We start from the raw sequence: 15,305 nt of genomic DNA, 5'->3' as shown, positions 1-15,305 counted from the left end.
GATCGCCATACTCATAATGAACGCCTCAGTGTGTCCAAGTATAATGTCAAAAATGTTACTTTAAGTTGTGCAATAAGATAACCTTCATTAAACCTTAAGGAAATACAGAGTTCTGAATCTGAATATGAATGACATAACACTTGTTGAATCAGGGCTGGCAAGTTTAACTCCTGCCATGTGGAGGATGACTTGGAGTCATCCTCTGCCGTGGTGCTTGGGTGCACAGGACGGCTGCAAGCTGTCCTCACACACAAGACAAGAAATTTCTCTGGTGCAGGCACAGAGAGATTTCCTGTTGCTAAAAACAGCCTCAAGAGCTTGGGAAGAGCTTCACCAGCACCCAAGGCTGTTTTTTGGTTTTCAGTGAAATGGTGATCAGTGTGCATGGTGCACTGACATAATTTCAATGAAAATTAAAGTGAAAGGAGCCGATTGGCTCCTTTCACTTTCACTGCATCTGTGCTGGCGGGGCTATCTCAGACCTACAAGCACTGATGCAGATGGGAGAGGTATCATTGGAAAGGGGAGAATTTCCTCTTTCCAATGGTGCTCTTCCCTAGTGGATCCCTGCTTGGAGATTGCAGCAGGAGGGTGATCCCAAAGCAGGAATTCACCACTAGATATCAGGGAGGGGAGAGTGGCCCCTTGGGCAAGGGCCTTTGCTCCCCTGGGCATTTTGTTTGTATTTATTTAGTCATTCTGCGCCCCCCCTCGGGGGTTGATGGGGCAATAGCCCGCAAGCTACCCCCCAGGAAGGAGAAAGACCACTAGGCACCAGGGACTATTTGTTTTGGTAGTGTAGGGGCTGCCCAAAACAGGCATGGCAATACTCTCACTTCCCAAAAAAACAAATATGCACAGTGAGGTTATTGCCCCCAATCTGCTACTTAGAGGGCAGAAAGCCCACTAGACACCAGATATTTATTTTTTTTGTAAAGAGGTGTAGGAGCTGCCCACAATGGACATGCCCCCACCTTAAATAAATGGGGACTAAAGTATTTTTGCCCCCAGAGGAGAGAGGCAGGAAATCAAATCCACCTATGTCCCAGGAGGCTTTCACGCTGTTGCTATCAGAGCATCCTCATGGTGAAGATACTTGTGAGGACAGGGAGGCATCCGCCTCCCACTGATAAAGAATTAGAGGCCCATGCTGCAGGTATGTGAACAAGAATATCCTGTCAGCACATGATGGGGATGTCACAGCTGCGCCTCCCCCTGCACAGCCATACCCGCAGAATGGGGGAAGGCCATTGTAGCAGCCATGCTCGAATGGAGTGGGGAAGAAGGTGAGGAAGAAAGGAGTGCTCTAGGGTCAGCAGGGAAAGGCACTCTCAGGTGTGATATGGGTGAGGAACGGTCCTTAAGGGGAGTGCAATATCAAGAGGATGAGATTAGGATACTAGGAGGGAGTAGGGGGCTTGGCTTCACAAGACATGAGCACACAGGAAGGGGGGGCTAGGGTCACCAGCATACCAGTCCTCAACTCTTTTTTGCAGGCACAGGAGTGTCTCCCATTTCCATACTGGGATGAGCTTGACATGGCTCATGCGCACTGAGAAGAGAAGGTTGGGCCCAGAGTGGTTTGCTGGATGCCTGTGGGGTATCCTGGCACAGCCAGTGAAAGTAGGTCAAGAATGATCTAATTGGCTTTGCCAGTGGGTAGGCCTGGGGTGACCTAGGCACTTTTTGAGCAGATGGAAGATGGAAAGTGCTGACTGACTGGTATGGTGGGATCATTGCAGCCCCCCTGGACACCAGGTGTTGACCCACACATCAGAGGAGTCACACAAGGTCTGGCCAATGTGAGTGGGAAGGTCTGGCGTTGACCAGACCAGAGAACACTATGGCGGTGTCAATGTTGGACTAAGGGGATGATAGCCTCGAAGAAGGCGAGGTACGAGAGGATGAGGATACAGAAAAGGTGAGGGCGGGGACAAGGATGGGGCGTGCTGTTAATGTTTTGTTGTTTAGCGTATTGAAGGCACAGCACAGGGCAGCCACAGATAATGGGAGGCCACCTGCACAGGCACCAACCTTGGAGCCAGGTAAAGGCACTATGGCGGGCAAGGGCCCAGGGTTGGTATCCACAGGTGTGGATGCAGGTTGCAGTATTGAGGTGCGGGGAACAATTGTTTGGAGGTAAGTATGTGGCTGACATTGGTTTGGGGACGGACATGGCAACCATAGTGGCTACTGAGGAGGCAGCAAAGGGAAAGGCAAAGAGGGAGGAGAACAGGACACTAGCTATAGGGAGCTTAGGAGGCGACAAGGAACAGGCTACAGATGGTGAAGCTGAAAAGAAGAAGTTGCCGGAAAGCAAGGAGCTTTAAATAAAACCTCTGCCCTACATGGGGATGATGAAGGCTCTGGGGGCACACTTGATGCTAACTACCAAATAAAGGATATGGAAAGGGCAATATATGGAAATGCTTAACTTCTGCATAAGGAAGTGCATTAGAAGGAAAGGTCAAAGGAGGAGAAATATGAGCCGGCTAAATGGCCAAAAGTTCCCGTAACTATTGAGAACTGGACGGTGGCGTTTTTAACATACGCCAGTGTTTATAGTGAGAAATTTACAGAATGCAGCGTACAGCTCTTCAAATACATGGACATCATACGTAGGGCCCAGCTGACGTTTGGAGGGTATACCTTGGCTCAATACAATGAGGAATTCAGTGCAAGACTGGCTTGGAATCATGAGGCTAAGTGGGGAGAATTGGACACAAATGTATGGCAGCACACCATGGGCCCACCCAAGTTTGGGAAGACAGTTTTCGCAGCCAGTGCCCTGCTGATAGCTTACAAGCCCTAACTGGGGCACTCCACCTAGGACAGGCAAACAAGGTCCAAAGGGGCCTGCTGGGACTACAATACAGTTCTGTGAACTGGAAAATTCTGTAAATATCAGCACTAGTGCTACATGTGTGCAGGCAGGCACACACTCATTCATTGATTTCAAAATGTGGGGTTTTCTATGGGCAGTCTGAGGGCCACTGGCAGCCCTACCCAGACAGGCAAGGATCACAATAGCCTCTGCAGCAATTCTCAAATAGATCGGGTAGAGGTGCACAAGGTTCTGGGGGGAGAACTCATAGGTTGAATTGCATAGGCTGGAATATTGGCTGGATTTTTATGACAGCCTGTTAGAGGCAGGGATTTTGAGTGAAGGTTCCAAATGGCGTTTTCATTTGGGGCATGAGGGTCCACAGGTTTGTAGGTTGGAAGAGATCATTTGTGCTCTGCAAAGGAATATAAAGAGGCGGTACAGGGAAAACATAACAAAGAAATTGCAGAAGGGAGAATGGCAGCCCCTTTTTTAGGGTTGGCCAATGGAGAATCTGATTGTGTCATCAATAGGCATGGTTCCAAAGAAGAAAAAGGAACAGTTTCACATCATTCAGCATTTGCCGAGGCTTGAGGGGGGGTCATTAAAGAGGTGGTCTCAGTATCATTTTCATAAGTGGATGTGGCCATGGCATTAGTGAGGGAGGCAGGGCAAGGGGCTTTGATGGCATAAAGTGATGTGAAGTCAGCTTTTTAGTTGCTTGAAGTGCACCCAAATAATTTTCAACTTCTGGGAATACACTGTGAGGGAAAATGGTATGTGGGCAAGGCACTACTAAAGGGATGTTCCATATCATGTGCGCTCTTTGAAAGCTTCAGTTCCTTTTTACAGTGGCTTTTCACCCGGCACATGGGTCACCGGCTGGTGACGCACTACCTAGATGACTTCTTTTTTGTGGGGATGCCAGACTGCCAGCTTGCATTGGCGAGGTTCCCCGAGCTCATGGATGACTTGGGGGTCCCGCTCACACCAGAAAAGATGGGAGGCCCCAGTATGGTTTTGTCCTTTCTAGGGATAGAATTAGACTCCGGGCACATGGAGGCGGGACTCCTACAGAACTAGAAGGAAGCAATGCTAGCACTAGTGACAGCCATGCTGGCTAAAGAAAAGATGAGAGTTAAGGAGGTGCATGTCCTGTTGGGTCATCTCAATTTTGCTTGTAGATTAGTCAGGGTAGGTGGGACCTTCTGTAGGCAGCTAGGCTTGGCTCTCGCAGGGGGTTCTCTGCCGCACCACCATGTACAGTTGTCAGCTGTAGTTAAGGAGGATCTCAGGATGTGGGCTTTTTTTTTTAGGTTTTTCAAAAGTATTCCACTAGCCAGAAAGGATAAGATTGAATGGGATGTTCAAATATTTTCTGATGCAACAGGAAAACTGGGCTTTGGCCTATTTTGGTAAGGTGGGTGGTGTGCAGAGGAGTGGCCGGCTCAGTGGAAGACAATAGGTAGAAGCATTGTGTTCCTAGAGCTTTTTCTGATGGTAGTTGCAGTCACACTGCGAGGTGCAGAATCGTCTCACCACAAGGTGCTGGTCTGGATGAATAACATAGCTGTTGTGCAGGTGGTGAACAGTAGTCAGCTAGGGATGAGCAGGTGTTGAAGTTGTTGAGAGTTTTGTGCCGGGTTGCCTGTGTCACAACATTTCTTTTATGGTGCAACATGTTCCGGGGGTTGAAAATGACAATCCAATGCTTTGTCTCATTTTCAGTGGGAGAGATTCTGTGGGCTGGCAAAGGAGGCAGACAGATCGAAGACCCCAATTCCAGCAGAGCTGTGGTCAGTAGGCAACAAAGGGTGGTACAATTGGTGGTAGGGTCCCTCCTGGAGTCAACTAGGAGAGCCTACAGGCAGCCTTGGGCAGAGTTCTTTGCATCTGGTGCACAACACAAGAGGGAGGTTTGGAGAAGGTCAGAGGATGTGTCAACACCAGGACAGTGCGCGCTCTACGAGCATCTAGAATGCAAAAACCCAACACTTGCAAGACAAAGTAATTTATGCATTGTGATGATATGTTATTGTTTAACCTTTTGCATTGCAGAATTCCATCCAAAAGGTTCATTTTTAAGGTGCTTATAAATACTGTACATTTACAATGTATTGCTGCAGACATTCAGAGTGTGTTAGGGTGTGGTCCCTTTCCAGGGCCTTCTGGAGACTTTCCCTGCAACATGCCTGGGCGTGGTTCTAGGCTGGGCCAAGACTCTATAAAAGAGAGTCAGCCCAACTTCCAGTGTTCACTATTCAGAGGTCCCGGTGCAGAGCAGCAGCTTCTTCCTGAACTCCTGTCCCAGCGGCCTATTTGGATTTTCCAGTCTTCTGCACTCATCTCTCATTGGTGATCACTGTTTCCAGGCGGTAAGACGGTGTTTGGACATTTCCCAACACCGTAATTGAGAATCTTCATATTCTTGCTTTTAATTCTTAAATGAATAACAGATTATTTGTGTACTGCCATTTTTTGACATTTGTATAGTGTTTTGCAAATAGGGAGGACGCGCAATTTATTCCATAAAGATTTGACTTCGTTATTACATTATTGTTCATTGCGCGCTGATATTTCTTGACATTTACATGATGTTTTACGAGTTGGCAAGACGTGCAACTCGTTTCATGAGCATTTAACTTTGTTGTTCATTGCGCGCTATCTTTTCTTGACATTTACATGGTGGCATTCGAATCGGCAACATGCGCGATTCTTTCCTTGAGTGTTTTTTCATGTTATTCATTGTGCGCTACCATTTTCTGGCATTTACATGGTGGCATTTGAATCAGCAACACGAGCGATTCTTTCCTTGAGTGCTTTTCATGTTGTTCATTGTGTGCTACTATTTCTTGCCATTTGTATGGTGGCATTTGAATCGGCAAGACGCGCAATTCTTTCCTCGTGTATAAATAATGTAAGTTACTGTGCGCTTCCATTCTAAGACATTTTCTTGGTAGCATTTCAAGTTGACACGTCGCGTGATTTATTCCTTGAATCTACGTTGTGTGATTTCATGGTGCACAAACCTTTATGGTGTTTAATACTCATATAAAAATCTGCAATGTGCGCAATTTACTTCCAAATGTTTTTTCTGAAATTAACACAACAATACCAAAGTTCTAGATGTAATGCTGTGTGTTCCTGATATGTATTCATAAAAGGAGATTCATATGGTTGTTTAGAAATCGCTCAGAGTGTTTCCTGATTCTCATGCTAAAGAAAGTACTTGAATCTGAAAGTCCTATTTAACTTTTCCTGTTTCCTCCTCAGGTATTCGGTCATCTAAAGCCTAGTCAGTTTTAGGATTATTCCAGGGTTGTTCATGTTTTAGCATGGTACTGATTTCATGAGATGTAATCTTGATGTTGTGTTTTAACCTTTTGCTTCCTACAGGTCTCCTTCCCAGCTGTTCCCGTCCTAATCCCCATTTCCCCACTTGGACTCTCTTAGTCTCTGTGATAAATCTAATCAGAGTATTGGAGCTGTCTTGTGGTGGAAGTGTTGGGAACGTGCACGGACCCCGAGGATCTGGTGACTCTGACAGGATGTGATTCAGTTTATCTTAGATTTGATGGATAAGGGTATGTTTTGGGTAACCATTGCAGGGACGTTAGCAGGTATCTCCTTTATTGGGAAGCTGCTGTGGGGGTACATTCTATCAGCTAGGAAGCTGGGACAAAGAGTGCTGGAAGGTTGGGCAAGCGAGAATGGTCACTCGGGGAGACTTCGAAGTCCTCTATCTTTGGACATGTTCAGACGTATACTACGGCTATTGCCTCAGATATGAAGAGGGGAGGAGGAGATGTGCATATTTTCTGTGCTAAGGTTGTGAAATTTGTTTGGGGCCTTTAAGTAACAAACAAAGGGGAGGGGTTTTGTGGGAGGATGTGCCAATGAGTGTGAGCAGTGTGGCTGTGCGGCTGCATAGTTTGAAAATGGATCAGAGAGTGCAGGGGAAGAACGTGGTGCTGTAGGGTTTCTCAGAGCCGGAGATTTGTCAAGTGGCTTGGGGAGCAAAATTGGGGGTGCTTTGCAGTGATTGTGAAGGAGTGGTGTTTCAATGATAGACTGGCCACAGGCTGACCACTTTCCAGCTCCTTTCTATCTTGTGCAAGACCCTGCAATTTTGGGTCTCCGCATGCTACTTTTGCAACACATTCTTTCAGGATTGGTGTAGCAACTGAGGCAGGCACCCATGGCTGGGAGGACATCATGAGGTTGGACTGATGATCTTCAGATTGTTTTCAGACATATGTGCACTTTTGTGTGGGCGGCAGCCAGGTTCCTTCCTCTTCTTTGTGATATTTAACTCCTTTTCTGTTGCAGGTTCTGTCACGGGACCAGAGGTGGAGGTGATTTCCATTTGGGCGGTAGTGCACAACTTTGTCAAGTGGGTGGAATGACTTGTGACACAGACAGGAATTTGGTCTAACTTGGGTCTCCATCAGCATGGGATTTCAGTGACTTGGAAGGGAGGCATGAGATGCCGTGAACTTATCATTTGTTTGAATGATATGCTGGTGAGGGCAGCCCAGACATGTCAATCTAGGAGAAAATTATTTGGTTCAGGGGAAGGGTGTGGTGCTGATGAGGGCCATGAAAGAGGATTTGAGACAATTGAGGGGTCACTGATCTTGTTGCCTCATGTTATGGACTGAGTTCATGTCGCATAGGCAGTGAAGGGGTGTGGTAAAGCCTGCAGCAGTGGACAGGCACATAGCTTAGTAGGGAGATGAGCCATTTTTGAGAGACATGAGTTTTGGGCGAGTTTGCTTCTCAGACATTCAGTATGACGATGTTGAATTTTTTCGCAGCAACGTGGTACATCTCTCCAGGATGGAAATGGAGTTATATTTATTGGAACTGAAGGAAGTAGCGGCAAGAAATTTGAACTTCTGGATCAGAGGGGAAGAAAGCACAGGATCAGAAGGGGGAGGGAAAGATGGGTAGAAAAAGTCAAGGACTGCCTTTTCCTGAGTGATGGTGGCAGGGAAAGTTTTTACAGAAGGCTACAGAATGTGATGCTGAGTTCACATTGGTAAAACATGTGGAATAGGGGGTAGGCAGGAAGTTTAAGTTTAAGAAGTAGTTGGTTAGAGGCTAGTTATTTAGAGTTAAGATTTACAGTTTTAGGATGGAGGGATGAATTAAAAGTTGGACATGGATATTCCAGCTCTCCCCAGTGCCATGCTCTCTGCCCAGTGCCAGGTTCCAAACCAGGACCTGACTTGCCTCCTGACAGGTCACTGTCCAGGTTGCTTCCACCGCTGAACCAAGCCTTGTAGCAGCATGGCTCTTAGGGTACTGCTCCACCACACTTCTCATTTCCTGCCCTTTCCCACACTCCTGATTCCCCCTCATTCCCACCCACCTCCCAGCACCCTTCCCCCCTCAGGACCTATTTAATGAAGGCCACAGTACAAGCATGCTGCTGGTGTGCCAAAGGCATGCCAATGGCAAGCCCATCTGTGCCAGTTCACGCCTGGACCATGCCCAGCACCAGCAACCCAGGCCCTTCGGACCCCCATAGATACTCTGCGCATAATTTTCACACCCTAGACCACGGTCACAACAACGGCTTCCTGGCATCACCCTGATCCATAGCAGAACCATTCAACTGACGCCATTGCCGCTTCACCTCCACTTCAGAAGCGAATACCCCTGCAGCATCCTTTATCTCGTCACCAGCACTGACCAAGACCATGCCGGTCCAACTCAGTTTCATCTTACTCAATGCCTGATCCCTCTGCACGCACACCACCGAAATCTGGGACACCGTCCCCTCCCTTACCCCCTACGTAATCTTCATCACCGAAACCTGGATCATCCCAGCCTCCTCACTGGACATTGCCACTGGAACCCCCACTGGCTACAAGATGAAACACCATGATTGCCCCAACAAACATGGAGGAGGTATCACCGTCATGCACAAAGGGGCGGACACCTGCACAATAACCGACAATGAGACCACCCCAGTGATAGAACACATGAACTTCCAGCTCCACATCGACAATAACACCACCATCAAAGGCACCTTGGCCTACAGACCAGCAGGACTGTGGACCGGAATGAGCAACGCCATTGCAGAATTCATGACCCCTCTGGCCATATAATCCAAACACTACATCTTCCTGGGAGAACTCAACTGCCACTTAGACTACACCACAGACACCACCTCCACAGATCTCATGTAAAGAATGGACAACATCAGCCTCAAGCAGCTATTCACGGACCCCACACACTTCGCAGATCACACACTGGGCCCCATTTTTTCATCCAGCAACAGAATTATCTACACCCACACATCGGACCTCACCTGGTCTAACCAGTCCATCGCCCTCAATGGATACCACAGACAGATCATGGCAGCAAAAAGGCAGGCCCCCTTATCCTCAGGATCAATACCAGCGCTAACTGATCCAAGGAACTCTTCACCATTGTCGGGAGTTCACATGCCCCGCAGCCACCAAAAACTACATCCCCACATCATAGAAGTTCTGCAACAACCTCCCCGACCACTTCCACAACAAAATTGCAACCATTTACAAGAACTTCAATCCCCAACCATCCTACTCCTGCAACCTTCAATCCACACTACTTCCGAGCACCTGCTCAACATATGGAAACAACTCACAGATGCAGATACAACCACCCTTATGAACTCCATCCACTCCGGAGCACTGACGACCTCTGCCCTCACAGGCTCTTTAACCTCGGAAGGGACGAGATCAGTTGCCAACTCACCACCATCATCAATGCATCACTCACCTCTGCCACCTTTCTGGACACCTGGAAACACACCAAGTTCAGACCCCTCGAGAAACCCTTGGCTGACCCCAAAGAACTACAAAACTACCAACCCATCTCATTGCTGACGTTTCCCGCCAAAGTCCCGGCAAAGGCCGTTAACTTCAAACTCACCGAACACCTAGAGAGAAACAACCTACGTGACTCATCCCAATCAGGTTTCAGATCCAATCAAGGCACCAAGACAGCTCTAATCCTGCTCAACCTTCTCCCCCGCCTTCAATGCGGTTTCCCACTACACACTCATCCAACGCCTGCACCAGTCAGGAATAACTGACAATGCGCTCAGGTGGATTACATCTTTCCTCACAAGACGCACTTAGAAAGTCCGCCTCCCCCCCTTCAAATTGCAAGCTGAACACAAATTCTGCGGCGTTCCCCAGGGCTCATCCCTCAGCCCCACACTCTTCAACATCTTCATGACTCCCCTCACAGACATCGTCAGATCACACAACATCAACATTATCTCCCATGCCGACGACATGCAACTCTTCCTTTCACTCTCTACTGACCCACTGCCAGCATTACAAAGTTCCACAACTGCATGAAGAACATTTCAGCATGGATGAAGGATAACTGCTTAAAGCTGAACATTGACAAGATGGAAGTTCCCATCTTCAGCAAACACACTACTCTCTGGAATGATTCCTGGTGGCCGTCGGAGCTCAGCCCAAACCCACACTGAAAGACCACGACTACAACTTCAACATCATCCTCAACAGTGAACTTACCATGAGAAGGCAGATCAATGCAGTCGCCTCAGCCTTCTTCCACATGCATTGCATGCTCTGGAAATTCTTTAAGTGCTCCTCATCAACACAAAGAAGACAGTTATTCATGCCCTTATCACCAGTCCCCTTGACTACAACAAAGCACTGTACACAGCATCACAAGCAAAAGTTCCAATCAATCAAAAGCTCCAATCAATACAGAACGCAGCCACCAGACCGATTCTCGACCTACCTAAGAAAGCCCACATCTCCCAGCACCTGGAAGACCTCCACTGGCTACCTGTCCAGAAGAAATGCCACTTTAAGCTCCTCTCCCACGCCTACAAAGTCTTTCACCACCAAGGTCCCACCTACCTGAACAAATCTGCACTTCCACCACCCCGGCAGGAACCTCTGCTCCGCATACCTGGCCCATGCACAGATCCCTCACACATGTCGCTGCCGCACCAGAGGTCGCTCCTTCTCCTTTCTTACCTACAAGGCTTGGAACGCCCTCCACCTCCACACCTCCCCTGAACTGACCAAATTCAGGAAAGGGCTCAAGACCTGGCTCTTCGATTGAGACCAACGCCTATTGCCTGGATACCCTTATGGGTGACAAGTCACGCTCTACAAATACTGACTGATTGATTGAACAAGGAGAGGCTTATTGGGAAGGGGTCTTGGAGTAGCTTAGCCAGGATGGGGAGTAGGTTTTGGTCAGTATATTAATTGTTAGTGAAGAGGTAGCTTTGTAAGGCCCTTGGCCTAGGTTTGTGATTGCTAATTTGATCCTCTTTCAATAAAAGCAGTCTTTTCCACGCTCATAAGAGGGTCACTATTTGTCCGCACTCTATTTTCCCAATGGGGATTTTGGGAAAGTGGTGCAGTCAGTATTGTGTGCCCATTTAAACAATGGTGTTTGGGTGTTTGGGCTACAATTGAGGCCAACAGAATTTACATATATTAGGGCTCTTTGGGCTATTCTGCCACCATTTTAGGATTGATGTCCTGGTGGCTGGCGATCAGTCCCTTCCAATAGCTTTTTTCCAGCCCACCTGTCCCATAGGTTCTTCTGGTTCTGTGGTACAGATGTTTTGATCTGGATATTTTATGTCCGTTTAAGTGGGACAAGTACACATAGGGGGTCTTTTGCCGTAGTTTGTCACTTGAGACAGGTGTGTAGTGGTGGCATGGAAAGTTTTTACAGGAGGTTACAGAACATGAAGTTGAGCTTCAATTGGTAGGACAGGCAGGATGTTTAGGGTTAAGAAGTAGTTGATTAGAGGCTAGTTGTTTAGAATTAAAATGTACAAGTTTAAGGATAGATTTAGCAGTTACTTTTAGGCTGAGTTACCTGGAGTTCCTGAAGAAATTGTAAAAGTGAAGAAAGAGAAGTAGAATAATGAAGAAGAAAAGAAGAAACGGAAAAAGAAGAAGAAGAAAAGAGGAGGAAGAAGGAAGAAACAGAGGAAGCAGAAGAAGAAAAATAAGCAGAGGAAAAAGAAGAGAAGGAGAAACAGGAAGTAGAAGGAGAAGAAGAAAAGATGAGAGAAGGAGAAGAAGAAGAAAAGGAGGAAGAAGAGAAAGAGAAAAGAAGAAGAAGAAGGGGAAGAAGAAGAAAAAGAAGAAATCTACCATAGTTTTCACAACCCTTTTGGCGGTTACTTCATGACTGGAAATATTCTAGAGCTGACTATGGTCCAATAATAGAAAGTAACTGACAAAATGTCTCAATAAATGGCAAAGCGTGAAGCTTACAGTCATTCTCTTGTGAGTCATCGAATCTGAGCAGCAGCATTCTATAAATGGTGTCATGTCTTGAAAAATAGCCTCCATTCTGCACCAATGCTTTTCTACATGGTCACACTATTTCCCATAAGCAATATACAAATTCACCTCTGTCAGAGTCTCCCAATCTTCTCAAATGTCACTTCCAACTGCTCCAAATAGTTATCATTATTCAAAATTCTCAAAATCAGTCCTCACTAATTATATCTCCCAGTGTATGAAACTGACTATTCATTATGCATGTAATCATCACACCTTGGATTGGTTATAAATGTGTGTATCATGATCTGTCTCCTTCAATCAGCCCACTTCTAAAACTCAGGTACTTGAGGTCTAACACAAGAGGACATTACCAACTACCTACTTTACACGCGACCCAGGTATTCTGGAATGATGTATTAATAGAAAATTGAAAACTGAGAAACTACATTGGAGGAAACAAAATCATGGAAAACCAGTTTTAAGGAAAGACGATTTTAAGGAAATATAGCAAAATTTGAAAATTTAAGAAAACATTTTAAATGAAAGATAAATTCAAAATAATAATAACATTGGATGGATTTTGGGATAGCGAGGAGTTTTTGGATTCAGAAAGGGGTAATGTTTAGGAGTGATGAGGTAGTTTTAGGGGTCAGTTATGGGCGGAGGCTACGGGTGGTGAGGGGTTTTCAGGGTTTATGGATGAGTAGAGTTTAGGGGTGGTAGGGTGTTTGTAGTGTTCAGAGATGGGTGGAGTGTAACAGTGTTGAGAGTTTGTTAGGGCTCACCTATGGGCAAAGTTTAGGACTGATGAGGGGTTTTTAAGGGTCAGTGATGAGTAGATTTAGGAGTAGCCAACGGTTTTTAGTGTTCAGGAATGGAGGTGATATAAATCTGGAGTAATGTACCCTGAACCAAAGCACTGAAATAAATACCTCAGACAAAATTGTTTCTGAATGCACTTATAGGTTAACAAATAAGCATGCAAAAGTCAATTTTGAAAAAAAAATAACGTTCTGATTTGGTTTCTATAAAATGGTAAATGCCATTCACCCTGCAGATTTCCATTAAACAGTTTAGATTAAATGATTTCTTAGTAATGACATTCCAACTCATTGCTTTTCTATGAAATCAAATACAACTTTTTTGGGATTGGCATGGGAGAAATGCTGATGGAGAGGGTACATAAAATCATGCATAACAAATTGCTTATTGCAATTATTCATAAAGCATTTATTTCACCATCTGAAAACTGTATATTAAAATCAGCACAGTACCGTACCTCCAAATCCATTGGTGGATATTTTCGACCTTTACCAAGGCATTTAGTTTTCCCTCCGTCTATCAGCTGGCACCAAAAACCTTTTTGAGGGTCAAATCTGTAATAAATTAAAACCTCAGATTGAAAGTAGGTATCATATCATAATCTAAGTATTTTAACAGAAGGGAAAACCTGAACACTATAGAGAAAGAATATACATGCCCTCCATATAATATTCAATGTTACATTTGATAGATAGATCTGCCATGAAATGGTACTAAAATGTAATATAATCAGCATCCTTGCTGAACTCTATAAATTACATTACATATAATAAATTACATTGCAGGACACATATCTTACTGCAGAAGTTATCTGTTACAATACTGGGGGCCAGTGAGGAGATTTCATAGCCAGTTTACTATGATCACTGTACCAGATCCAACATCAAACTAGTGAGAGCAATCTAAAGCTGCTACTCTACATGATATACTTGTAGGCCAACTCAGCTAAATAGACTCAATACTATGAGTTGTTTTTTGCACATTTTTATTGCTGGTCTCCTTTATAACTTGAAAAGTCATGAAATTGTACAGACTACATAGCAAGTCATTAAGTCATATTATGTAAAGCAAATACATAAATGCCAAATTATCCTTTGTCAATGACAAATTATCCTTTGTCAAATTGTGTGGTCTCTTCTCCATTACAAAATGTGGACCATATCCAAAGGTGTAGAGGACCACTCTATTAGAGTGTGCCTTCCATGTTCTGTAGCTTGCACACACTATCAGTGAGGTGAACACATCTGCCATTTTGTTTGTGTGCAATGGATAGAACACTGTCTTGGTAGGTGTTCTCAGACTGTTGAAAGACAGAATGACATCAAGGACTGCCCACACCTTGCTGGAATGCTTAGTTTGGCCAGCAAACACTGAAGGCATGGTTCATGCACACATTCATACAGTGTGGCCCAGCCACTACTGTATGTTTGTGCATCAAGGCAGTCCAAACCTGTCAGTGATAAGAGGCAAAGCATACTGGATAGAGGACTTTACTATGCATTGTCTGAGGGAGGAGCTCTACCCCACTACACTACAAGTGTGATCACACATGCACCAACAGCAGCTGGGATACCTTCATTTATAAGGGGGAAGGCAACAATTCAAGTTACAGGATGCAATGCAATCAATCTGCCCGGGGGAACTCATGTCAGCATTTCAGAACAGGTTGTAGATCACTTAAGCAAAACCAGAGTGTGCTGTGTGCAAAAATACTGATTAAAAGAGATGCTTGTGCCCAACACACTGTCTAATAGGACACATCAAAATGTTATCTAAGCATTGTGCTTTGGTTGACAGCTTACTGATAAAAATGCTTAGAGCGACTGAGGTGTTGAGACTAACGATCGCCCCTTGTAATTTGTAAACTATTTCTGCTCTTACTTGTTGCTGACATTAAAACCGCCTTCCTTCTAAACTGAAGAGCCGATCTGAAACACATCACAATCAACCCTCTCCTACAACAAAAGACCATCAGATCTGAAGACCCCAGCAAATTACTAACCAATACCTACTTTACCTACTCTACATAACCATGGAAAAGGAAGTTACAAGACAATTTCAAATTTGCATGGAGCTTCATTATCTTCTACATGACCATCAGTCATGCTTCTGGCCCACGAGGGACACTGAAAGCAGCTTTGCATGCATCAGAGAGGAACTCCTACATGAAAACATACCTACTACTCCTTGACCTCTCTGCTGCTTTTGACATGATGGACCAAGGAATTCTGCTGAAACGTTTACAAAACTGGGAGAGTGAACCTGGTCCTGACAGAGTTTGGATCCAATCCTTCTAGTCAACCCACAGTCAAAAAATAGGTTCTAACCTTTGGGGTATCTATATGGGGTTTTGGGATTCTTGTAAT

General features: G+C 45.4%; 1 protein-coding gene across 1 annotated transcript in view; it reads right to left on the bottom strand.

Annotated features, from left to right (window-relative positions):
- The window catches only part of NDST4 (N-deacetylase and N-sulfotransferase 4), a 1,173,706-nt gene that overhangs the window by 56,944 nt on the left and 1,101,457 nt on the right, over window positions 1-15,305 (bottom strand). The window contains exon 13 of the mRNA XM_069234161.1: window positions 13,397-13,493. Coding sequence (XP_069090262.1) covers window positions 13,397-13,493 — 97 coding nt within the window. The remainder of the gene's footprint in view (window positions 1-13,396; window positions 13,494-15,305) is intronic.

The sequence above is a fragment of the Pleurodeles waltl genome, chromosome 1_2 (genome assembly GCF_031143425.1).
Source record: "Pleurodeles waltl isolate 20211129_DDA chromosome 1_2, aPleWal1.hap1.20221129, whole genome shotgun sequence".
Classification (NCBI taxonomy): Eukaryota; Metazoa; Chordata; class Amphibia; order Caudata; family Salamandridae; genus Pleurodeles; species Pleurodeles waltl.
The sequence above is the reverse complement of the archived record's forward strand: the minus strand, read 5'-3'. Positions and strand labels throughout refer to the sequence as shown.